This window comes from Phoenix dactylifera, chromosome 13 (genome assembly GCF_009389715.1).
Source record: "Phoenix dactylifera cultivar Barhee BC4 chromosome 13, palm_55x_up_171113_PBpolish2nd_filt_p, whole genome shotgun sequence".
Taxonomy (NCBI): domain Eukaryota; kingdom Viridiplantae; phylum Streptophyta; class Magnoliopsida; order Arecales; family Arecaceae; genus Phoenix; species Phoenix dactylifera.
In genome coordinates, this window is record NC_052404.1 from 2,011,281 (window position 1) to 2,036,576 (window position 25,296).

Here is a 25,296-nt window from a genome sequence, read left to right on the forward strand (position 1 = left end):
GCCGAAAGCTTCTCTGGATTGAAGCCATTTTGGGCCATTTCTCCCATTCGTGGGCTATTTTGGGAACCGACTTAGGCTCAATTTCGGGCAACAAAAAGCTCAAAGTGGATTCTCGCCGAGCCAAACTGACTTCAGATTTTTATTTGTGTCCTTCCTGACCTACATGTGAAATGATCACATTCAAAATCATGATGATGCAAAATTTTCAGATTTACATGGCAACATATAACAATTTATATTACGATAGACCACCTTTTGTACCTCCCCCGCCTTCCCCATTTGCACCCGTGCATGCAAAGTATTTTACTTGCTTCTTCTCAATCTTTTTATCTATTAGTTTATTTGGAGTGATGCAACTTCTTTGGGAAAAAAAAAGAAAAGGGAAGACTACATACATATTCTATGTAGAGGACTCATTTGATTTGCATTGGAGTTTTCAAAAAAGAAAGGCGGAAAAGTAGCTTTTGTATGAGAATAAAATTTTTATATTTTATAAAAAAATTTATGTGAGATATCAAAAAAGTCCAATTCTCACCAACTGAAAATTGAGATAATTTTTTTTCAAAAGTAGACTTAAGTTTTTAAATAGAATGAGATAATTTTTTTTTATGGACATAACAAATATTTTACACAGCTTTCTCATAGAACCAAATCTAAGTCACTCTTGAATATGCCACTTTTTATAATCAACTAAATATATAAAAATTACTTTTCTAAGTATTATATACTCATGCAAGGGCTTTCTAGAAAAAAATATTTCAACGGAAAAAAAATCTTCATATGGTACAAATGAGCCCAGAATTTTTCATAGCAGAGATATTTTGATGCAAGTAAAATAGATACGGCAAAATAAATACCAAATATATCAAACTCCCATTCAACTTAGGGAAAACAATAATATTAGCTAACAACTGCAATATTCTTAGATAACAGACAACTTTCGGCCGTGTTCTGAAGAATATTCACAATCAATAATTTCCATCCAAATTACTCAATGGTTAAACCATTCAAGAGTCAAACCTAAAACTTCCCCCAAGGGAAAGGGTGCATGATAGCTCGAGTACCGGCCATTTTATAATTCTCAAATCCGCAGAAGAAAGGATTAGACGGATCGTCAAAAGTGGCTCTGTTTTGATGTCTAGTAAAATTAGACGGATCGTCATAAGAAAATACACAAAATGGTCCATTCTTACAAAAATGAAAATAATACGGATACAACGGAATTAGGTTATCTCATTACCATCTTGTATTTAAGCATTGCACATTTAACATTTTACATTTAGGTAACATCTTTGTTATAAATAGTGTCAGAGCGAACTCGTTCTATAGCTCGATAAAGACTAAGAGATACTGTAGCACAGATTCATAAAAGTTGATCACAAGCCGATTGCAGTGCTTGTAATTAGATTTGAATGAATATCTATACATAATTAATATAAAATAATTATTAAAATAAAAGATTGGGAATCATTTTTTTTAACCAGTTGACATAGAATGTGATATAACAGTAAATTTGGGGGTGAACCTCAATTATCCCTAGGATCTCGTAATCTGGGTCTGATTTTATACAAATTCAAGCTAAACCCATCCATACGGGTGCAGTCGTATGTACTTCCTAAGATTCGTATTTCCTCCGTTTAACCCTCTATCTTAGGGCTGGAAGTAGGCCGAGCTCGGGCCATGCCCCTACCAGAATATAGCTTGAATAATTTTCGGGCTTCGAACCATGCTTAGATTCAAATTTTTTTAGAAAATCTAGGTTCAAGCCTAGGCTTGGGCTCGACCCGAATCCAATTAGGCCAAGAATAAGTTTGGCCTGAACCCAACCAAAGATTAATATTTTGGAATATTGCTTCCTAAATAAATGAGCTAACCAAACATTGGGCGCTGTCCTATAACACAAGTAAATGATACATGATAAATTATTTTCAGCTAAACTCATTTTAATTTATCTTTTACTTTCTCATTATTTTTTTAAATTACAATAAACAGAAACAAATTAATTTAGGATAGAATTCGGGCCTGAATTTAGGCATCATTTCGGGTCTTATTTGGGCTCAGGTCTAAGTGGATCCCGGGCCGGACCAATGAAATACCCAAGCATGGCCGAAAAATAAATGAGCTTCTATTTAAGCCCAAACCCGTGAGACTCTTTCTGGCCCATCCTAAACCCCGGTCTGATGGGCTTCAGGGCGGCCTTAGCCCATTTGCAGCCCTACTCTGTCTGTATCCAAATGTCTCCGGTGCCTTCTCTTTCTCTCTCTCTCTCAACCCCTCCAAAACCTTCGGCCCTCCCTCTCTCTCCCCCGTCGCCGGAAGCGATGAGTAGCTGGCGGACGCTTCTGCTAAGGATCGGCGAAAAGTGCCCGGAGTATGGCGGCGCCACCGACCTCAAAGAACACATTGTAAATGCTTCCTCGTCCTCTTATGCCTCTTTTCTTTAGAAATTTTATATTTTAACGTTCGTTTGATTCTTTTGCTTGCCCTAATTCTTGGAAACCCTAGATTACGGTAGTTTGCTACTTGCTGTTATGATAATCTGTTCTTGTCGTGGTTCTTGAAAGCCCTAGGTCACAGGAGCTTGCTGTCCTAGTTCTTGTAAGCCCTAGATTACAGAGATTTGCTTCTTTTTTTTATAATCTCGAGCACCAAGCTGAACAATCGGTGGCAATGAAGGGTTTGCTGCCAGATTTCATCCTGACTTCTTGTTTTTAAAATACTATAAACTAAAATGTAGTAAAAGTTGTTTTTCTTGTTCTTTTTCTAAGCAAACCGAAAAGGTCTTCCATGCATGAAGCTTTTGTTTAAGAATAATTGATTCTTAGCATGCTCTTTATTTTTGGATTCATCACAGCTGAGGTTGTTTCCATCGAAGGCTGTTGTGTCGGACATCACCACCGCTAATGCTCTCGCTCATTTGTCATGTTGTAATTGTTTTCTACATTTTATTGTAAATTCACTTTCATTCTAATTAATTTTATGTTTTATTTTCTTGAAAATCTTCTCATTGTGGCGGGCTTGGTTATTGAAGAGATGGGATGGGTTTAATTATTATGTTGATTGAAAACCTTTGCAAATGGGCTATCTAACTCTTAATATTACATATGCTTGCTCTAATGTAAAACCAAGAAAATTTCATACTTCCGGTAACATAACTCAGTCATATAAATTCTCTGCTAATCTGACCCAATGATTGGCTATATTGTATTCTAGTTAAATTTATGTTTCATTTTCTTGAAAATCTTCTCGTTGTGGTCGGCTTGGTTGGTAAAGAGATAGGAGGGGTTTAATTGTTATTTTGATTGGAGACCTTTGTATATGGGTTTCACAGTATAATTTAATCTTATTCTAACATAAAACCAAGAAACTTTCACACTTCCGGTAACATATCTCAGTCATATAAATTTTCTGTTAATGTAATCCAATGATCAGCTATATTGTAATCTCCTTTTCTCTTGTGTTCTTATATCCATTGAATAAGTTCATGACTGTCACCATGTTGCATCACAGGAAACATGCTATGGTGTAATATGGCGAGAATTTGAGCATTCTAAAGATGACATCTTTGAGGTAATGTTGATTGATTAACCATAAGGGCATGCATAAAGGGCCAAAATACATCATTTTGTAAATTTTCCAGAACTTTGAAGTCCATTGCTTTCTATATACATGTCTACACAATTTTTTAACAAAAACATATGTACTTGCTTTGAGAAGGTAATGATAAGAAAGGGAATTGCAGTGAAAAGGTCGAATAATATCTATTAGATGTAAATTTTTAACTTCTTGGCTTTTGCTTGGGGTGTCTCCTAAGATATTAGAACACTCCAGAAATTTGAATGATACAACTACATTAAAGGAACAATTCTTTTGAACTTTATAACCAGTCCTTAATTCTTGCGACTTGCTTAGTAATAACATTTTCTGTCACCAAATCATCATCTTTTTGATCATTTGTTCAAGTATTTCATGTGCCCTCCATGCATGCCATAGAGTAAAAATGCTGACCTATTTGCAGTGCCTAAATGAATGAATTAGCCATTGGATCAGTTTTCATAAAAAAAAGGGAATTAGTTGACTATTGGACGATTAATTTACATGCCTAGATTTCCTAGGAAGCACCCATCAAAAGAAAAATATGTTTCTCTGGGTGATCACTTGGCAAGCAAACTGCTCAAAGTTTTTAAAATTGCAAACTTTTTCTAGATTCCTCACAAGCTCTAATTAGGGTAGTGAAACAATATAGTTTATAGATGTTGGAAGGCCATGCTAAATTTACTAGGAAATGCCTCTACTATGCCTCTTCATTCGCTTGTAGTCATCAGTTTTTTTTTTTTTTCAAATCTGTGCAAGCTTTCTTCATTAACATGTCATGTTACTCTAAATTGGTTATCAAATAAATGTGAATGTGCCTCTCTAATTTATATCTTAGTACCTTTCTGCCCTCTTTCTAATTTTGTTGTTATTTTTATATATTATGATTATAATTCATTAGTTCTTTATTTGTATAATACAATTTACCAATGCTCCGCCTAAGCACCTGACTTCCCAACTATGTGGTCCCTTGGCCACTTGAATTCTGCAACTGTCATTTAAGGATTGCTTGTTGTACCATATGAATTTGTCTTCTTTCTAATGCTACCAGCTTGTAGTCAAATTTATGCGAAGTAGATTGAGAAGAAAGTATTAATGAGAACAATTATGGCACCACTGTAATGTATGATATGGTGTATTCTCAGTATGATATCTTTCTCAATACGATCATCCATATTTGTCTTTGTAAAGTATTATTTCTTGACAAATATGGACTTACTTTAAATCTACCAGAAGGTTTGACGTTAATAACAATTGCTTGTAACCTATGCTTTTTATCTCTTCAGTTTCGTTGTTACAGAAACTGTATTCATATTTATGTTAATGTGCATCATAGCACTAGTGCCAATAACACTTTATTCTGAGATTTGCTAACACTTGAAGTACTAACGTGGTTCCTTTGGATTCAAACAGCTCCTTCTGCAGTGTGCTGAACAACTACCACACAAAATTCCTTTGTATGGCGTACTGGTATGGCATTATTTTGGTTTTATTTCTAAAGAGTTAGATATTGATCTATAATGTCTTTAAAGATGCTTTTAATTATTAAAAAGAACAAAGAATGTCTTCCCAGGTTGAAAACTTAGCATACTGTGATCTTAATGCTTTAAAGGGGATCCTCTTTTATTTGGACATAATCACTTGGTATGGGTTCCTGGATAGGGAAAATAATATTGTCAGGAATTTCTTGAAATTTATTGTTACAACTAGTCTTACTAGCTTATTGTCATTCAAAACGAATAGTGAATTATACAGCAACATGTGATAAAACTCAATATTACTCATCAACTATGAACCAGCCGATCTTTATTCAATCTTCAAAGATATTTACAGCCATTTTGAAGGACACATATTTTAGGTTAATGACATGCTCTAATTTTATGTTAATCTTTCTAAAAATTTATAATTTCTTGTGACGTGTTTTTTTTGGTTTACTGGAGACCTCGGTTTTTTACTTTTACATATTCTTGTAATAATAAAATTGTGACAATGCATAGAAATTAATTTTTAGTCAAAAGAAGAGAATGCTTTACATTCCAAGAGATATATTAAACAAAATCTGAGCTTTTTCCCCATAGTTACGGACCTTTGAAAATGTGTTACACAGATCTGCCCTCTGCCCAGACAAGCACGCTCTGAATCCAACAGGCATGATGTCCATTCATCGTTAATGATTGTCAACTTGGTGTTGGTACAGATGATAGTATAATGTTCCAGTTGTCACAGATCCTATATAATATTTGATCAAATAAAACTGCCATAATGAAGGCATTGACATTAATGATGTGAAAGCACTTTGCAGGAGCGAACAACGTTGGTCTGATTTAAGGTTGAAATTGAGTGCTAGCAATTATAGAGCCACCTATTGATGACAAGAAATCGTTTTGAGGTAGGACAATCATGTCTTGGCTTATCCATAGACAATTGTTGTCTTCATCATCAGGATATATAACATGAGATTGAAAACTTGATGATCAGGCAAATAAGCCTACTTGAAACTGGGTTCCCCAGTACTGGATATCTCTTAGTATGTAACTTTCAGACAAGATGAGCATCAATTTACTTTTCATAGTGGTCTCTGAAACTAGTTGGGCTCTGTTTCTTCACAGACCAAGCTACAAGCTTGAAGGCAGATGGTTCTTGAGACTGGTTAGAATGGGAAAGCATTCCATCCCTTCATCTAGGCAATTTTTTTTAGGCTTTGAACCCTGCTTAGCGTACTAAGATCATGCTCATCACATGAATCTCTGGGAAGAAAAACAACCCCCTCCCTCTGGGCATTGAATTCTGCTTAGTATCCCAGAAGAAATGGAGTGTACAAACCAACCTTGAATCTAAAAGCAAGTAATCTCAACAACTGTAAAATCACAGAAATTTATTCGACTTTGATGTTGGAAGGAAAATTCATATGCTGATCATTCAACTATTATACATGATAGGTGCACTAGAACTAAGATTAATTAATTCTTATTGCTAATACCAAATTTTCGTTGATTAATGATTTTAACCTTTAAATGTTTATTCGACCTTTTCCTTCAATGCTTCTTGTAGCTCCTACCTTGCCTTAGTGCTCCTTAAGGCTCCTAGCTTGCTGTATTGGCTGGGCTTTACATTCTCAAAGCTAACCTCTGTATGTGCTGGAGATGTGGCCTTTTACGAGGATTAAAAGCTGGTTCAGGACTCTTCTAGCTCAATAATTAAATTATTGAGTGCTAATCCAACATTATATTGACTATCTCCTTTTTGAGTTACATAGCAAAAATGTTAAGTATCAGGCTAATTCAAATTCGAAAGTGGCCCAGGTTATTCTTATTGCATCTTACTTCTTTGAATAGTAGGTTATTTCAGCAGTCCCTTTGTGCAAGTAAGATTAGTGATTTGCTCCACTGAAATGTGCCCCTCTGATGGTCCTTTAATTAACATGTAAAACAATCAGTTACCAAACCTCAATTATTATTTTACAATGGGATCTTAATCTTAATTGTGCATTTGGGATTTATTCTTGATTCATTTTCCCCCAGGTAGATTTGTTTAATTGTGCAATTTGTTTAGTTTTTATTATTGATTTATAGCCAGGTGTTGGTTGCATTTCTCAAGGAATGTTTAGTCTTAAAACTTTTTTTGGTTCCTCTCACACTTGGCAGCGAATTACCTTCTTGAAGACAGTTCTGTAGCAAGCTTGCTCTGATTATGGAGCCTTCTCTCACCATCCATTTCATACATGTACTCTGATGCTAGCCTGTCATATTCTTCCTGCTTTGCCTGCTAAGTATGTTTGTTTTGTTTTGAACCCTAAGGGTGCTCTTTAATTGCTGTCCAGTTGCTTGGCCTTCTCAAACCATAACATTTGTGCACCTCTTTCTTGTACTTGCATTTTGTTTCTTTAGTTTGGAAATTACTGTGCAAGCCAAATCAATTACCATCATCTACATCCCCAGTGGAACTTGGGTCCTACCCAATTCTAAGAATATGTGAAATGTGAGTACTAAAATTTATGGACAGCAGTTGCTTATTGATTTTCATTGAAGTCCATTGCTGTCTTTTTAGTTAGTAAGTTTACAATGCAGCCTATGTTGTCAACGTGCTTAGGAGGCTGGAAAAAGGTGCAGAATCCAGTCTACCTTAATGAAATATATGCATTCAGGGAGTTCCAACTACTTACATACATAAGTTGCATACATGCTGATACATGTCGAGCATGCTATAGTGTTTTGCAATGATTTGCTATGGTATTGGAAGACTAGATCGCCTTCAACCATCATGTTGGCATAATGTGTTTCAGATGGCTGTGTATATGTTTCCAATTTGGAATATTGCAGAAGCTATTCGTTGCTCATTTTTGTTAATGCTTGGTTTAGCTGTCTTAGGAGCTATTAAAAGGGTGATCTAGTGCACAAGGTCCCGCCACTGCAGGATCTGGGTACGGTTAGATGCATGCAGCCTTACCCTATGCATGGACACGTAGGTCACAATGCAGCAACCTTACCGTTGCGCCAAGGCTCACCCTCTTGTACAAAGAGCTTTAGGCTCACCCTCTTGTACAAAGAGATTCGATTCGGAACTATTACATGTTATAATTTCATTTGTGAAAAAAACCTTGTTGTTTATGGCTCTATATCTATGCAAGTGCCATGTTTGTCACAGAGCTTTCTAAATTTTGTTTTATTTGCAAATTTTAATTTCTTTACCTTCAGGTTGGTTTGATAAATTTAGAAAATGAGGACTTTGCTAAGAGAGTGGTAGATACCACACATTCTATCTTACAGGTAACTTTGCAGCTTCTTGGTATCTCTTCGTTTTGTATTTAATTGTATGTTTCCATTTTTTCCAATGATTGCTTTATGAAGAAAATCAGTTAAAAAGTATCAACTGCAAAGAAAGATTTGAAACCAGTGCACAGTGTAATCATATGTTGCACATCTTGATTGAGTAATTTTCATAGATACTGCTTTTACTTTTTTGTTTTAATATCTCAGATTGAGTAATATACAAGTGCTGCATTATGATATGCATTATCAATAATATGAAGCAGCATAATCACAGCTTATCTCATTGCAATATGTTGTTATTTCAGTTCTTCTTAGAAAAAAATAGCAATATATCAACTTTGAAACTTGCAATTTTGTCTGCTAATATTTTCAGGATGCAATATATTTGGGAAATTGTAACAGGATTCGTTTATTGTTGCGGTTGCTCACAGGGCTGGTAGGTTGTCCTCAGCAAGCTGATTATCTGTTTTGGTATTTTACCGTTATTATGCCCATGCTGATTGCCTGCAGTATTCCTTCCCCTTGTCCCCCCACCCCTTGAGCATCATGATGCATTGGCCGCTCTCTGTAACTTGTTTTTTCTGTAAGAAGCATCATACTACATTGTGTCCAGATTATCATTGTGTTTGTTAATGTATATTAAATTAGAATGTTTGCCTTTGCTCAGTTGGTTATTATTGTTATGATGTCTTTTTGCTACTGCTAGGCTCTCTATTGCAATGGATGTTCATCTGCTAGTTTTAGTTTCATTTTTTTGTTTTCATTTTTTCAGAATTTACTATATGGATGTCTGTGTAAATAGAAAACTTTTGTTGCTGACAGGGGTAGGATGTCGTGTTTGAAGTGATCCAAGTTTTTTCCCCCTTTCAATTAGCAGTTACTTGGTAATGTCAATTCCTTACTGATAGACTAGGTACAGCACAAATGTATGTTGATGTTACCTGCTGTACTAGTTAGTTCGACTGGAACCATATACATATACATGCATCATCACATACATATTTATGTACATGCATTCTTGCAGGCATACATTTATAACATAGACATACATACATATACATGTGTGTATATATGTATATTTGTATGTCTGGTTAGATATATATAGAGATACATATGTATATGTACATACATACATGTGTGCGTGCACGTCTGTGCATGTATTCTTGCATGCACGCCTGTATATGCATGCATGTATGTCTTTAGATAGATGGATAGATGTAGAAAGGTAGATAGGCGTGCACACAAGGGTTTCTATATCTAAACTTTTGGAACAATTATAAGATCCGCTGGTTCATATATGGAACCATCTTGAATTTTTCAACCTGATATTTCCCTAAAACTTTATGGATTGAGTTCATGTGATATTCACACGCAAATTAGTACCCAACCATATCATGTCTGTGGAGACCATAGGAGTTAAAGTGGATTTTTTTAATTCTTATCTACCAATTTTTTACTTGTCATTATGGAAATTGAAGTTGGTATATAAGAGCAAAAATATCCACTTTAACTCATGGGGTCTCTACAGACATGATTTGATTGGGTCAAGGTGTGTCAAATCGGGCCGAACCGCCTGGTTCAGGCAGTACCGAGTTCGGCCCGATTTTTGCAGTACCGAGCCGACTCGGTGCGAAATTGAGTCGATTCTTTTTTATTTTTCGGTTCCGGGCCCGGACCTGCTGGAACCGGCCTATTTCGTCCAAACTCGATGGGAACCGGTCGGTTCATACTGAGTCGTCCCGGTTCTGAACCGGCCCCCTTTTTTGAGTTGCATAAAGAGGTTATTTGTTGTTGGGAAGGGAGAAGGCCTTCCCAACAACATGTGAAAGCGGTGGAGAGGTTTTCGCCGGTTCCCCTTCCCAACAACTCAAAATTACACCGATCAAGCAGTTCAGAAGGAAGATTGAAGCCTAATTAAGGTGTGCTTTCTCTTGGCTATCTCATTCCCTCATTTTTTTGGTATAGAGATAGGAGAATGAAGATGAAATATAAGAAGTAAAGAAGTTTTTATATAAGATTGATTTTAGAAGCAGATAGGCCAGTGAACCAATAAAGTTGCCCATCCAACTTTTTTTTCCTCAATCAACAGTAGGTTCATCCTATTTAACTGGGTTAAATTACAAGATTTTATATTAATATAATATTATAAATATATTAAGCAATCAAGTTTTATATTATAAATATATTAAGTTGCTCGTCTAGTTATTATATAAGAGTGATTTCAAAACCAGACAGGCCATTGAACCAGTATAGTTGCTCATCCAGCTGTTTTTTCCCTAATCAACAGTAGGTTCATCCTATTGAACTGAGTTAACTTACAAGATTTTGCATGAATATAATATTTTAAATATATTAAGCAATCAATAACCATGCAAAAAAATTAGAGAAGCAAAACAATAAAAAATAATTATAATTAAATTAAATAGTTTAATTAAAGAACAAAATAATAGCATGGCTGTATCCATGGTCCGCCGAACCGGGCCAAATCGACCTGGTGCGAAATCGGATTGGTTCGCTTATTATTTTCGGGACGGCTGAACTAGCTGAAACCAGTACCGAATCGGCCGAAACTGGTTCCAAATCGACCAGAACCGACCGAAAAAGGTCCGAAGTGCTCGGAATCGGCCGGTTTAGTTCAAACTCGGTGTGAATCGGGCCACCAATTGTAACTTGTCTGATGCTTTAATTGCAGTTGGGACGGCCCAAGAAGGTCTTTCCAACTACAATTGAAAGCGGCGGAGAGATTTCCGCCACTCCTCCTTCTCAATCACTCAAAAACTTGCCAATTCAGTAGTTCAGAAGGAAGATCCAAGCCTAAATAAGGTGTGTTTTCTCTTCCCTATCTCATTCCCTCAATTTTTTTGGAGGGCTTGAAAAAATAGCTTAAAAATTGCAAAATAAGGGGAGATCAGGCCAAAATTTTTGATTTGGGTTTGATTTTATGATATGTTGTTGATCTATAGACGATCTACATGATGACATAAAAATTTTTAATTTTGGGATTATATATAATTTGTAAAAATTAGAAATATACTTTCAGATTAAAAAATAAAAAAATAATAATTAAAAAATACTGCAAAATCAGAAATGTATTTAGAGGCATACAACCTACTTCATAAAAATTTGGTATCCATTCATTCAAGTTTCAATGCAATCATGCTTACAATGGCCTAGGCCTAAATTTTAAAAAAATTGATAAATAAGTAGCCTTCGATGCATGCCCAAGGATCTAGAAAAATATGTAGCATTTGTTGTTGGGTTCTACATGGATCTAAGCTGAAATTATTTTTTTAAAAATAAATATTAAAAAAATTTTAAATTTAAAAAATAATTTAAAATATATAAATAATTTTAAAAATTATAAAAAATTATTAATACGTATTACATAATTTAGAAGTAATTTTTGACCTAAAAACCATATTTTTCTGAATTTATAAAATTTATACATATTTTTAAATTTAAAAATATAAAAATATATAAATAAATAAATAAAAATATAAAAAATTAGTATTATGTTTTAGATAAATCAGATATATTTTTTGAGATAAAATAATTATCTTCGTTGTAACGAAATTTTACTATATTTAAATAATTGATAAATTAGCGTACTTGATAAACCTGCAGAAATAGAACCATCAAGAAAAAAAAAGCCAGAGCGTGACATTGGCTGGAATCATTGGCAAATGCTCTCGGGTCGGCATCATTGAAAGTGCAACCGGTGCAACACAGAGTTTATGGAAGGAGGGGTAACCAGGTTGAAGCGGCACTTAGCTGGTGGTTATTTCGACGTATCTATGTGCCTGAAATATCCACAGAAGGTTTGGTAGCCGATGAAGAAGCATTTTGCTGATTTTAGAGCGGTGAAGGAGCGTGTTGCCAAGAAGAGGGCAGTGGTAGCTGCCGAGTGGCAGAGCTATCTTTCTATCACTTCAAAGAGTCAAAGGAGGCGTCCGCTTTAGATAACGAGGAGGCACAGATCAGTGGCACCAGGATGAGGTGGCTAGGCATAGGGCTCGATTTGGGCCCTCGTATTATGAGTCGAGCTCTGGTTCTGTGAGCAGCAAGGTAGATCCAAAGTTCAGAAGGACCTCGTTCAGGAAGGCCATCAGCAGAGGCGGTGGCCAGATTGCTTCTATGCTGGAAGCTTTTGGCAGCAAAAAGAAGTCTTCTAGAAAGATTTCATCAGGTGCAGCAATCTATGAATTAGATCTACATGCTTCTCCAACGAAGATTCTAAGCAGCAAAGAGTTGACTCAATGCTGAAGAAGGATAAGAAGAAGAATATGTGGCGAGCTATTGGATCTTAGTTCCACTTCAGCTACATCCCATCGAATATGGTAGACAATACGTACTATAGGTCTGCTATTTCTGCCATACAGGCTATCATTTTCAACCTTATTCTGAACCGGTTTTGAACCTATAGTACGTATTGGGGGTTCGGTTCAGAATTGGGTTGACTCGGTGCGAACCAGCCGGTTCCCACCAAGTTGGAACTGAACCGGCCGATTCGGACATTTTTCGTCCAGTTTCGGTCAGTTTGGGACCGGTTTCGGCCCGGTTCGAGATCGGAACCGAAATAATAAGCGAACCGATCCGATTTCGCACCAGATCGACGTGGCCCGATTCGGCAGACCATGGATACGACCATGCCATTATTTTGTTCTTTAATTAAATTCTTAAATTTAATTATATTTATTTTTTACTATTTTGCTTAACTGACTTTTTTGCATGGTTATTGATTGCTTAATATATTTACAATATTATATTCATGCAAAATCTTGTAAGTTAACTCAGTTCAATAGGATGAACCTGTTGTTGATTAGGGAAAAATAGCTGGATGAGCAACTAAATTGGTTCAATAGCCTGTCTGGTTTTGAAATCACTCATATAAAAACTAGACGAGCAACTTAATATATTTATAATATAAAACTTGATTGCTTAATATATTTATAATGCTATATTAATGCAAAATCTTGTAATTTAACCTAGTTAAATAAATTGAACCTGCTGCTGACTGGGGAAAAAAATGTCGGATGCGCAACTTTACTGGTTCACTGGCCTGTTTGCTTCTGAAATCAATCACATATAAAAACTTCTTTACTTCTTATATATCATTTTTAATCTTCTTTCTTTATACCAAGGTCCGCCAAACCAATACTGGGACCCGTATCGGTTGGCGGGCGAGTTGGTACGGTATTGTACCGACACACGGTACGCTTGGGCGTGCTGGTTCCGAACTGGCATGCCTATTTTTTTATTTTTTTCAAGTTTTTTTAATTAGTAATCAATTTTTTTCAACTTTTTCAATGATTTTAAGTATAATTTGATGTTTTTTTGATATTTCTATGATCATGACATAACCTAAATGATGCATCTTGTTGTTTTAAAGTGATACAAAACGTAAAATGATTAGTGAGATGTTGCATGCTACAAGAATTCACATGAAGTATCCTAAAATCATTCATAGATCTACAACATATTATAAAATCAAGCCAAAATCAAAAATTTTGGCATGATCTCCTCTTATTTTGCAAATTTCAAGGTATTTTTTGCCGTCCAAAAAAGAAAGAGGAAATGAGGTTGGGGAGCGAAAAATATACCTTACTTAGGGTTGGATCCTCCTTTAATCATGCTGAATCAGTGTATTTTTCGCTGCGAAGAAGGGGGAGTATTCGGATAGGTTGGGAAGGCCCAAGAAACTTCTCGAGCCTTCTTAAATAGCCTTTAAAACAAAATAAAGGAGACGGGGGAGGGGGCCGGTTTGGAACCGGTCTGACTCGATGCGAACCGGACGGTTTGCACTGGTTTTGCATGAAAGCAGCCGGTTTGAACCAAGTCCGGGCGGTTCGTGACCAGTTCCAGCTGGTTCCTATCGGTTCGGAACCAATTCCGGCCGGTTTGGAGCCGGTTCCAAAACAAAAAAGAGGTGAACTGACCTGGACCCCCCATCAGGTCGGCTCGGTACGGGCCAAACGGGGCCGTTCGGCCCGGTTCGGCGGACCTTACTTTATACCAACCTTTTTCGTGTGATAATTTCCAAACCCAACTGCCATTTGTATACAGTGTATTGGTAACATTTGACTGACTTGATTGAATTATGGATCTTTATTGGTTTTTCTTATTTTTTTGTCTTTCTGCATGTGAGCTATCTGGTGTCCTCTTGTTGTGCATTTATTGTTTTAGTTTGCTTAAGGTGGAAATTATTTTGGTAAATTCTTTGGTTTCTTTTTGGATTCTATTGTGACCACTTATTTTATTTTTGGAGCATAGATGTGCAGCAAAGTTATCTTGCCTAGTTCAATTGTTGAGGTCTTTGAGACACTGTTGTCATCTGCTGCAATCATAGTAGATGAGGAGGCTGGAAATCCTTCCTGGCAATCGCGTGCTGACTTTTACATCACTTGTATTTTGTCTTGTCTTCCATGGGGAGGTGCTGAACTGATTGAGGTAATATTTATTTTGTGCATGGAATGTTTTGGTTCAGCATAAATTCTTGAAGTAGTGCCCTTTTTTAACCTTAATAACACTATATTTAAACTTTCAAATTTTATGTCTTTTGATTACCTTTTGAACTAGTTTTTTGGTAAATGTGTTGCAATGTTCTGGAACTGCATGATTGGTACAAGTATTATATGTATCTCAGTTTAATTTATCTGTCCATAATTTCTCTCTTTTGTGATAAGTTATGATGTTGCCTGTGCTCTTACATGGTTAAATGAGATTCTTGAACCATTAAAACTGTATTATGGGGTTAAGATGGGGAGTACCTTTCATATTTTGCACATGAAAATGGTCCTTTGTGACTTATAGCTAGCTTCAATGTCATATTGTTAAAGTTGCCCTTCCAGTTAGCCATTTTTCTGTTATTGGTGCTCCCAATTCATTTTAAGTGGCATTTCTATTCTGTTGTGGTAAAGATATAGTATTATTCTACATATGACTTCTTGAAATCTTATAATCTGTAAGAAAGGGTTTGTTCCTGGACCCTCATCCTCCCTTGTTCTCTCTCTTATGCCATGCCTGTGGCTTGTAAGTAAGAGCTTTTATCTTGAGTGTGGAATCTCTATCTAAGGAAAAGATCTGCCTCTAACCAATCCCTCCATTGATACTCTAATTTTGTGTATTTTTACCAAGCTATATATGGGGAACACAACCGTCCATGCTTCCTTTCACATGCATTGCACATGCCTAATACTGTGACAGCTATCCATGCTTTGATCATGTGCATCACATGTCCCCAGCTCTAGCCCCATTTGCAATGCATGACTGTAGATAGTAGTGCTCTGCAGATGTCTAAACATTGCAATTCTGTAAATTTGTCTTATAAGGTTTTCTTCTTTAAATAATTTAGCATCATGGATTTGAAGTAGCATAGTGATGCAAAGATAATTTTCTCTTGTATTGTTTGGGGTATCCTGAGCTTGCTACCTTTCTTGAGGCATGACTATATGGATGCTTGTTCATTTGAGGATGGACACATTAAAAAAGTTTACTTCGAGCTCCATGCCTCTCTTTATATAATTTCCTAAGTTGAGCTGCTGTAATGCCTAAAATTATCTCTCAAATAAGAGAATGTGATCAGGATGGGAGTTCTAGAAACCTTTCTTATTCTTTGTTCAAAGAAAGCTTAAGACAAGTTGATGCAGCATAAGGTGCAGCCAACAGGTACTATGACCATCAAGACCATGCCAAGCATCACAAGAGATCATATATCGGGTTTAATGCCTGAATTAGAGTTAGGAGATCCTGTCCTATATATGCATCTAATACATTATATGTGACAACCTTTTGAGATATTAATAAAATTCAAAAATTCTTTTCATGAGAATTTTATTCACCAAAAGAAGTGTTTTTCAATCTAGTTTACTTCTATTTGTGTGTTGATCTTTGAAGTGTAACCTCGTTGATCAAATCAACCCTCTTCCTTTTCCCACTGTGTCGCAAGTGTTACTCCATTTTGATCTTGAAAGTATTGTATACTCCATAGTGCTTAAGTAACTTGGCCAACGGATATATGGAGAGGGGGAACTATCATGTACGGTAATACCTTTCATATTTTTGAGAAATTCTACCATGTTGAATCTTCAGACTTTCTACTTTACTCCATGATGTGTTTTTTTGTTTTTCCTTTTTCTTTTTGTTGATTTTCTTTGTTTATTTTTTGGATACTCATAACATCTAAAAAAGTTTAATCAGTGATAACTTTGTCAACATGATGATGAGTTAATGACCAGAGGGTAAAAGAAAATAAGGTATTACTGATGTGGCGGTAGTTGTCTATATGTTGTACATACTCCAATACTGTTGTATTCATTAGCTCGCTTGAAGTATCTTCAGTCACCAATTTCATGTTAGTCGCGGAATATTTTTAGAAAATTGCATTTTAAAGGAATTGTTGAGTAGTTGGAACGTCATCCAAGCTACAGTTAGTTTGGAATATCTATGCATTTGTAGAGAAATTTGCCCTTACAAGTTGTTGACACATGCTTCATAAACTTGATTGCACTAGAAGTTGCTGTGGAGTAACTTCCTGGATTTTTTTGAGTGAAATTTGTTCCTAGAAATATCTTTCAGTTTTTCATATAGCAGATTTTTTGCTTCTGAAACCATTGTTTATGCGATACATGCAACCATCTATTGTCTTGTTACTAAATTATTTTTTATTTGCAATTATGTAAGAAAGATATCGAATATTTATAGCTTTGCTCTATATCTTTTTGTATTGACAATATTATATCCTAAAAATGTTCATAAAGTGTTATCATATATTAGAAAATGACCATTGAATTTTGTATTGTAGCAAGTTCCTGACGAGTTTGAGAGAGTTATGGTTGGTGTACAATCTTATTTAAGTATCAGAAGGCACTCTCAAGACATTGGTTTCACAGTGTTTGATTCAGATGAGGACAAATTTCTCGAGGAAAAGGTACAACTTTGTCCATCAATATATAATTGTGAGTTATTGATTCTTTCTCCAATCTAATCCATGAGGTTGCTTCAATGTAGTTATTATTATTTTTTCAAATTATTATAATATTAAGTCTGCTGTGATGCATTTTTGAATTTACATTGTGTAACTAATTAAATAATACATAAGAAAATATTTAGCTGTCTTTAAAGTTGATTAGATCAACATTATTTTAATGGATTCCTAATGTTCATTAGAAGCATGGAATGGCCGGTACGTACCGGTTCGGACCGGCCGGTACCGGAACCACAAGAAAGCCGGTATTTTTCGGTTTTTTAGCCGAACCGGCCGGTACGGAGCCCGTACCGACCGGTACCGTCCGGTTCCGCTCGGTACCGGCCTCTACCGGCCGGTACCCTCTACCGGTACGATTTTTTTTTTAGAACCACAGCGCCTCGCGCTGTGGTTTTTGAAACCACCGCGTACCGGCCGGTACGTACCGGACCGGACCGGTACCGTACCGGTCCGGCCGGCCACCTGTACGCCGACCGGTACCGGTACAACGGATCTTGATTAGAAGAGATTGAGAATTTAAGATATTTGATATAATTAAATTGGTTGATGAAATGGGGAGATGTTTTTGAGGTGTTGTAATTAAAAAAAGCTTTGGCCTTCAACATGAAACAAATCATGAGACATTAAAATTTCCTTCAGTGTTGTTTGGTCAATCCTATCAAACAGTCGTGTAGTAAAGAGTTTGGGGCGCCTAAGATAAGTATGATAGAGATTGGATCCATGAGAATGTTGAGGAGCTTAAGAACTATGGATCCAGGGATGCTTGCATGAGAGGAAACTTATGAGTAGCACCAGCTCAATACAAAGTGGAGGAAAAGCAAAAAAAAAAAGAAGAAAGAAAATGTTACATTGTGCACGTATGATTGAGGGATTGCATGTAACATATGGGTTTATGTTTTTTTAGGGAGTGCTTGGTAAGATATAAGTTTATATTTTGTTTGAAGGGTTAGGATAGAGAATGGAAGGTGTAACATTTAATAGATGGAAATTGTACTCAATGGATTGGAAGCATCAGTAGTGACAACAAATGTGGCTTTTTATGGGAACATGACTACATTGGTAATAGTCCGCAAAAGGGGAATTATTTAGAGCAGGCTCAATGCACAACAGGGATGGAGTAGCTATTGGATGGTTAGGACACCTTGTGTTTGTAGATGAAGAAGAAGGGCGCGGGGTTTATATGTCGCATATGCCTACTTTTTTTAAAAAAACATTTCCAGTAGTTTTGGTAGATGGAGATGGAATTGTGAGAGCCGATGTTTCTTTTAGAAAGGCAAAATCAAAATGTAATGTTCAACAAGTAGGTTTAGCTTTCGAGTTCTATGGTGGCGATCTTCATGGGTTAGTTATAGTGATCATGCTACTGTAAAAAATACTCTACTCTAAAATTTTTGAATTTTTGATTTGGGTGAAATTTTTGAATCAGATCTTGCTACTTTGAAACCCAATGGGAAAAATATTCCGAAATAATAGGTATGAATGGTGAAGGTGTTATAATAAAGCTTGCTCAGATAGATAGGTATACAACGACCCAGTCACAAACAGAGGACTATTGAAACATCATGTACTTTGCACGCATCATTCTAGCACATCTAGCATATTGTATAGCTACTACAAATTGTTGTGAAGCTACGTGGTTTCAGATCTGTGATCATTCTGTCCTTTTCATGCTGGAGCATGGTTCAAGATCTTCCACATTTTGCACAATTGATAAAGCATGTAGACATGAATATATCTCTGAATGGTGTTTTCAAGCACTGCATTCTTGTGCATACTGGCGAACAACTTCTACAATCTATTTCAGATATCTATCCGAAATCAGAATTGCATAAGGCAATTGGATACTTATCAAATTCTTTCTTTGCAGCTTTTAGAAATTGATAGAGTTGGACTTTTCAAACAATGAGTTTAACCCACCACTGGAGACCTATAAAAGGCATCCTAAGGCTGGTTCTAACTCAAGCTTGACTTGGAAGATGTTGGATGATGTGGGGCCCTCTTGTGACCTTGCTTACGATCAATTCGTTATTAAATAGAATCATAACTCAGCAGTACTATAATGCTGGTTCAATTTTATTAACGTTTTTTTAAGTTTTTAGAGTGAGGAGTATTTCCCAGATTTTCTGGACATGGGCTATCATATGGTTCATGGGTCATATTGTTAGGTCTATTTATGTTTTGAAACCTTTGACTATAGCTCAGATGGAGAAATTAAGGAGCCAAGTTCCAAGGTTACTGAAAAGAAGAAATCTGGTGAGCCAAAGTCCATTGTTGTTGAAAATAAGAAGATGCACCTCACTATCCTAGCCAAGTTCCTGAGAACAAAAAATCATGTGTTATTTGTGTAGTAGCTTGAGAAGTGAAAGAAATAGCTGTTGTTTATAAATCAAATATGCCTCCAGAAGTGACTAAATTGCTGTCCGAGTTTTCTGATGTAGCACCTGAAGGGCTGTGTAATTAACTCTCTCCTTTGTATAATATTAAGCATGCTATAGATCTTATCCCAGGGTTTCAATTGCCTAACCTTTCCATCTATCGCATGAATCCAAGTGAGCATACCGAACTCAAAAAGACAAGAGAAGAGCTGCTGTCTAGGGATGTATTCTCAAAAGTTTGAGTCCATGGGCTGTTCCTGCTTTGCTCACACCAAAGAAGGATGGTTCTTGGCATATGTTTGTTGATAGCCGAGCTGTTAACAAGATTACTGTCAAGTATCGGTTTCCTATTCCTCATCTTGATGATATTTTGGATGTTATGGGTGGTTTTACTATCTTTTCAAGGATAGATTTGAAGAGTGGCTATTGTAAAATCCGTATTATAAGGGTAGGAGATGAATGAAAAACGGCTTTTAAGACCAAGGTTGGCCTCTATGAGTGGTTGGTCATGCCTTTTGGCTTTCTAATGCCCCTAGCATATTTATATGCTTCACGACTCATATATTACAAGTTTGTATTGGCCACTTTGTGGTTGTTTATTTTGATGATATTTTGATATATAGTAGACCAAAGAGGAGCACATCTCTTACATCAAGTTATATCCTGAATAGTAGAACATTATATTAATTTTATTTTTAAATACATAGAAATGCCAGCATCTATCTCATTATATAAGTACAAATAACACTATGATTGTTTTATCATCATGCTATTTATTTATCTATTCAGGATTTCGTAGAAGATTTATGGGATCGTATACAAGTTCTTTCGAACAATGGATGGAAAACCGATAGTGGTATGTGCTTTTGTTCTTCCTTCTCTGTACGTCATCTTAAATTTAACAACTTATTTTATGTTAAAATGCTTCATTTTATTATGCTATGAGTAAGAAGCTACTGATTGTCTGTCTAATAGTTATATTAGTCTACTAGTTAATATTGTTTGAATGGGCTCATTTATAGGGTTTGCTTGTGATTGCAAACAACAAATATTCCACTATATTCAAGCTAAAATGTGTATTGATGCAGTGATAACTTTTGTTAGGTAATACATGCTAATATGTTGGATAGTGATAAGGACATTGGAAGGTGAAAAATATCGAGCTTTGCAAAATCAACCTTGTATCTATAGTATTGGAATTTTAAATATTCCATGCTCACAACCTTGGGAGCTTAATACTTTATTAGTTAATAAGCCATTCTTTGCAATTATATCGAAAGAATTTTACTCTCTTTTAAGAATCACTTAAATGTAGGGAAAAAAGTGCCAAGGGAATGATTAGGTGGAAGATGAAGCCATGAAGCGAACAACCTTGTCATGATGCGAGACATGAACTTACGCTAGATAAGTAGAGGCCCTCTCTCTTATTTCTCTTGTAGACAGTAAAGCCATAGAAGCCAAATAGTCAGTCATCAATCTGTAGTATTGCCTGCGCAACTGGGGCTGATATGGGTCCAAAACTATTGGCTAGAATGTGGAAGAGAAGACAAGGGCATCATGATGGCCTCTTCATCATATTGGAGAACACAATAATGAGCCATACAGTGAATTCAGTGAGACCATATGAATGATATGTACTTTATTTGATTGGGAGATGGCTAAGGCTATTTTTGGATGCTGGTTAGAGGGCGGATGGTATAAAGTTATCCAGCTAACCAGCCAAACACCACTCAAAAAGTGGTGAATAAACTTATTCAGTCAATGCAAGAAAAAGGTACCTAACCTAGTGAAAGTTATTTCCAGGGAAGGGTGAAATAACTTTGACTACCCAAAGCTCTCTCTCACTTTCTATCAATGTCTGCAAAATCGGGACCATGAACCGTACCTGTAGGTTGCCAGTTAGGTATGGTACGTTCGGTATGGTATGGTATGTATCTTGTACCAACTACCAAGAAAAGCTTCCAATACCTTTTCTCACTCCTGGCTAAGGTACCGCTCGAAATCGGATGGTATGGGTTGATACTCTGTGGTTCTGCATGATTCAAAGCTGTATAGACCGGTTTGGCTCTTATATTGAATCGAATCTTGGTACCATACTGGTATCTTACAATATAATTGGTACGACAAATCTTGCTTTCTACTTTTTCACTTTTTCCACGCCATTATCCCACTATTTATGGAAGCACGAACCAAATACTGAATCAAGTTATTCACCGGTTGGCTATTTAGGGAGTGACTATCAATGGTTAAAGTTATTCACGGGATTGTTAGCTATTCGGCATCCAAACAACCTAAGTAAATAACAACATTTGGATTTTTTGATAGTAAGTAGGATTATGGAGTGGCTTACCTCTTGCATGACAAATGTATGGCATGTTCATGCTATGACACTATGTACCCTTGAGGAGGCAAATGTAAGATAAGTATGGTGAAGTGGCTCAATATTCTTAATTATATGTTGGCATTAAATATGGTATTTAGAGATGGTTATGCTCGGAAATGCTCTTTTAGAAACTTTCTACCTACTTTAGAGTTTTTCTCTTGCAATTACATAGGATTTTTAATGTTTCTAAGTTCTAACCCATTCTTTCATAAACAATCATTTGCTACGACCAATAATGTCCAAGTTTTTGTTTGGGCATCAATATCTCATGTGGTTTTGGTATACAATATGCAACTTCAAAATCAGTTAGGGGAAATGTAACAACTATCAGACAAGTGAGTAATTAGTTTGATGTATGTTGTATTTGATATTACTTGGTACACATATGCTTCCTAGGTGCTTATCAGACAAGCTTCTCTTTGTTTCCAAGCCCCAATTGTTCTAGCTTCTTGATGTCTGAACATTACCAGCAATTACTGTATCATCAACATGAAGGAAAAGTATGATGATGCTGTATGAATAATGTAAAGCCTAGAGAGCATCATCATGATTGTAAAGCCATATCTGGAGCAGAGATACCCCATATAATGCAAAAGCTGACTTGAGAATAAAGTGGCAATGACTGATGGAAAATGCTTACGGTGATCTCAAAGTGAAGGATAAATATATTGAAGGAAAAAGGATATTATTGAGAGTAATAACACCTATTATCAGAATAGGACATGAAATGGATAAAATATTGCTGAAGTTGATGGTTTCAAATAAAAAAAGAAATTCGAATGTTCAAGGAATGGGAAGTGATGTGGGGTCGGTCAGGTGAAGATCAATCCTATAGGAAATGCCAACTTAAAAGATACACTGAGAGAGAAGGTATCAACTGCAATGGAGTTGTTGGAATACTGTGCTAACACAGTGAAGCAACAGTAGGGGCAAATTTCCATTCCTAGTTGTATATACATATGTACATATATACAGACATACACATATATATATAGATATATTTATAATAGAGCTAATATGTGGGCTCTCATGCAACAACACTAATAAAGTCTATCTTGACTGGACAATCGAGGGCCTGACACCAATGATCTAAGTTGTTGAATGTGATCGACAATCTCCAAATTGCTTACTATCAAAAAATGATGTCATTTGGAGCTTCTTAGCATGTGCATCCAGTAGTAAAAAACATGCAATGTTTCATAATTTTTAAACTGTTCATTTCTTACCACTAGATATATAGACGGTGCATAGGCTAAGAATTTCCAAATCAGATGATTTTTTTTTCACAATAAGCAGTTTAGAGATAGTTGATTACATCCATGTGCACAAATCATCGGGCCAGACCCCTGATCATTTGGTCCGGACCGACTTTATTAGGTTTTGTTGTGTGGGCACCACATATTAGTCTGCTCTCTCTCTCTCTCTATATATATATATACACACACACACACATATATATATATACACACATATATATATACACACACACATATATATATACACACACACACACACATATATATACACACACACACACACACATATATATAAATACATTTGTGTGTATATGTCTGTATGCACACAATCGCACTAGCATACAGGGAGATAGATGGGTGGGTGACTACAGATCTTCAGCATGAGCTATGCATCTGCCGGAATGTGGGTTTATATTGTTAAAAATGCTAAACATACCTCACACCTCATAAGAAACCTAAAAGGTCATGTTTAATGCCTGTTTAGTGTTTTTAAGGTCTTGCGCTTATGTACAAAACATAAAAGATCAGAATTAGTGCCTGTTTAGAGGTGAAGGGTGATGTGCCTATGTACAAACAGAAGTATTGGGGGCCAAATCCTGATTTTTCAGCATTATTGTGAAGGTTGACGTTAATTTTCATAGCCTTTATATTTATACAGATTAGGTTATTGAATTTTTGGCTTAATTTATATCCATTATACTTATTTAATTGTTTATGCGGCTTTCTCTTCTCTTTTTTCTTTGTCTTTGCTATGTTCTTTGAGGACTTCTTGTTTATCGTGATGGCAGTATAACCTATAAGTGAAGATATGTCTCATTTATATGTTTTTTCCTTCCAGTCTGCATACAAATGATATTTTTTTTGGTCATAGATTTGTTTGTTACTAATATAAGTTCCATCATATTTTCTTCCAGTTTCAAGACCTCACTTGTCTTTCGAAGCACAATTGGTGACTGGAAAATCTCACAGTCTTTCGCCTATCAGTTGCCCTGAGCTACCTGAACCATCAACTTTACTTACTGCATTCTCTAGAGGGAGAGAAAAACATCAAGTCCAGTTGAAGTATCCTCAGAGGCTTCGCAGGCTTAACATATTTTCTTCAGAAAAAGCTGAGGTAGCTTTCTAGGATTTATGAATGTTTCGCTGACTTCTGCTCGTATTGGATTGGTGCAAAATTTTTCTTAAATGAAAAACCATAGTAGTTTATGTTTTCAGTGCTTTAGATTCTTCTGTGTCAAGTGTAGTCAAAGTATAAATTGGCTAAGTAAGGTAAGATTATGGGTATTTGCTGCTGCATTCATCTTTCACTACCATATTTTCATAGTAGTTGTCTGTTATGGCTGAAGATATCACTTTAACATGTGATCTGAGACAGGAGTTCTCTGACACCTTTTTTAAAAGATAATTATTAGTTTTCTGATATTTGCTATATTTAAGTTGATTCTTGTTATATAAATTTATAGGGAATTGTAGGCAGTAAAGTTCTTAATGTCTAACAGTGTTCATTTGCAAATTTACAAATTTGTAGGTTGTTATAGGCAAAAACTTGTACAACAGTGCTGATTAGTGTCAAAAATGAGAGGTCGCATTAGACATACAAGAATAATGACTCACTATGAACATCGTAACTTTATTCTAAACTGTAGAGGACCTCATTGCAGTTTGTTCTGCAATCATGGCGTTTGGCTCATATGTTGGTAGTGAAATTGGAATTTTAAACTTAGTCTACCTGAGGCTGCTTGCATTTCTTCTCTATATACCAGCGAGCGGGAGGTTGAAGTATGGACTGGTTGTTTGCTGTGTCTTTATATTTTGGTTTCTTTTGTTTTGCATAATCTTGAGATAATTTTTTGTGCTGTTCATTGGAACATTTCAATGATCTTTATTATCTCCTTCCCTTTTGCATTTTCTGGAGCAATAAACACATGATTTCCCA

At 35.9% G+C, this 25,296-nt stretch overlaps 1 protein-coding gene across 5 annotated transcripts in view; it reads left to right on the forward strand.

Moving 5' to 3' along the window:
- Window positions 1-2,255: 2,255 nt before the first annotated feature.
- The window catches only part of LOC103707294 (nuclear cap-binding protein subunit 1-like), a 38,075-nt gene continuing 15,034 nt past the window's right edge, over window positions 2,256-25,296 (forward strand). For 4 of the 5 annotated variants that reach the window (XM_039132774.1, XM_039132775.1, XM_039132776.1 and 1 more), the window contains exons 1-9: window positions 2,256-2,405; window positions 3,511-3,570; window positions 5,008-5,064; window positions 8,289-8,360; window positions 8,737-8,799; window positions 14,634-14,810; window positions 17,164-17,289; window positions 20,511-20,577; window positions 24,275-24,474. In XM_039132774.1, coding sequence (XP_038988702.1) covers window positions 2,322-2,405; window positions 3,511-3,570; window positions 5,008-5,064; window positions 8,289-8,360; window positions 8,737-8,799; window positions 14,634-14,810; window positions 17,164-17,289; window positions 20,511-20,577; window positions 24,275-24,474 — 906 coding nt within the window. In that variant the 5' untranslated portion in view covers window positions 2,256-2,321. Of the gene's footprint in view, window positions 2,406-3,510; window positions 3,571-5,007; window positions 5,065-8,288; window positions 8,361-8,736; window positions 8,800-9,185; window positions 9,248-14,633; window positions 14,811-17,163; window positions 17,290-20,510; window positions 20,578-24,274; window positions 24,475-25,296 lie in introns of those variants that run through there. The other variant, XM_026804737.2, reaches the window with a different exon arrangement.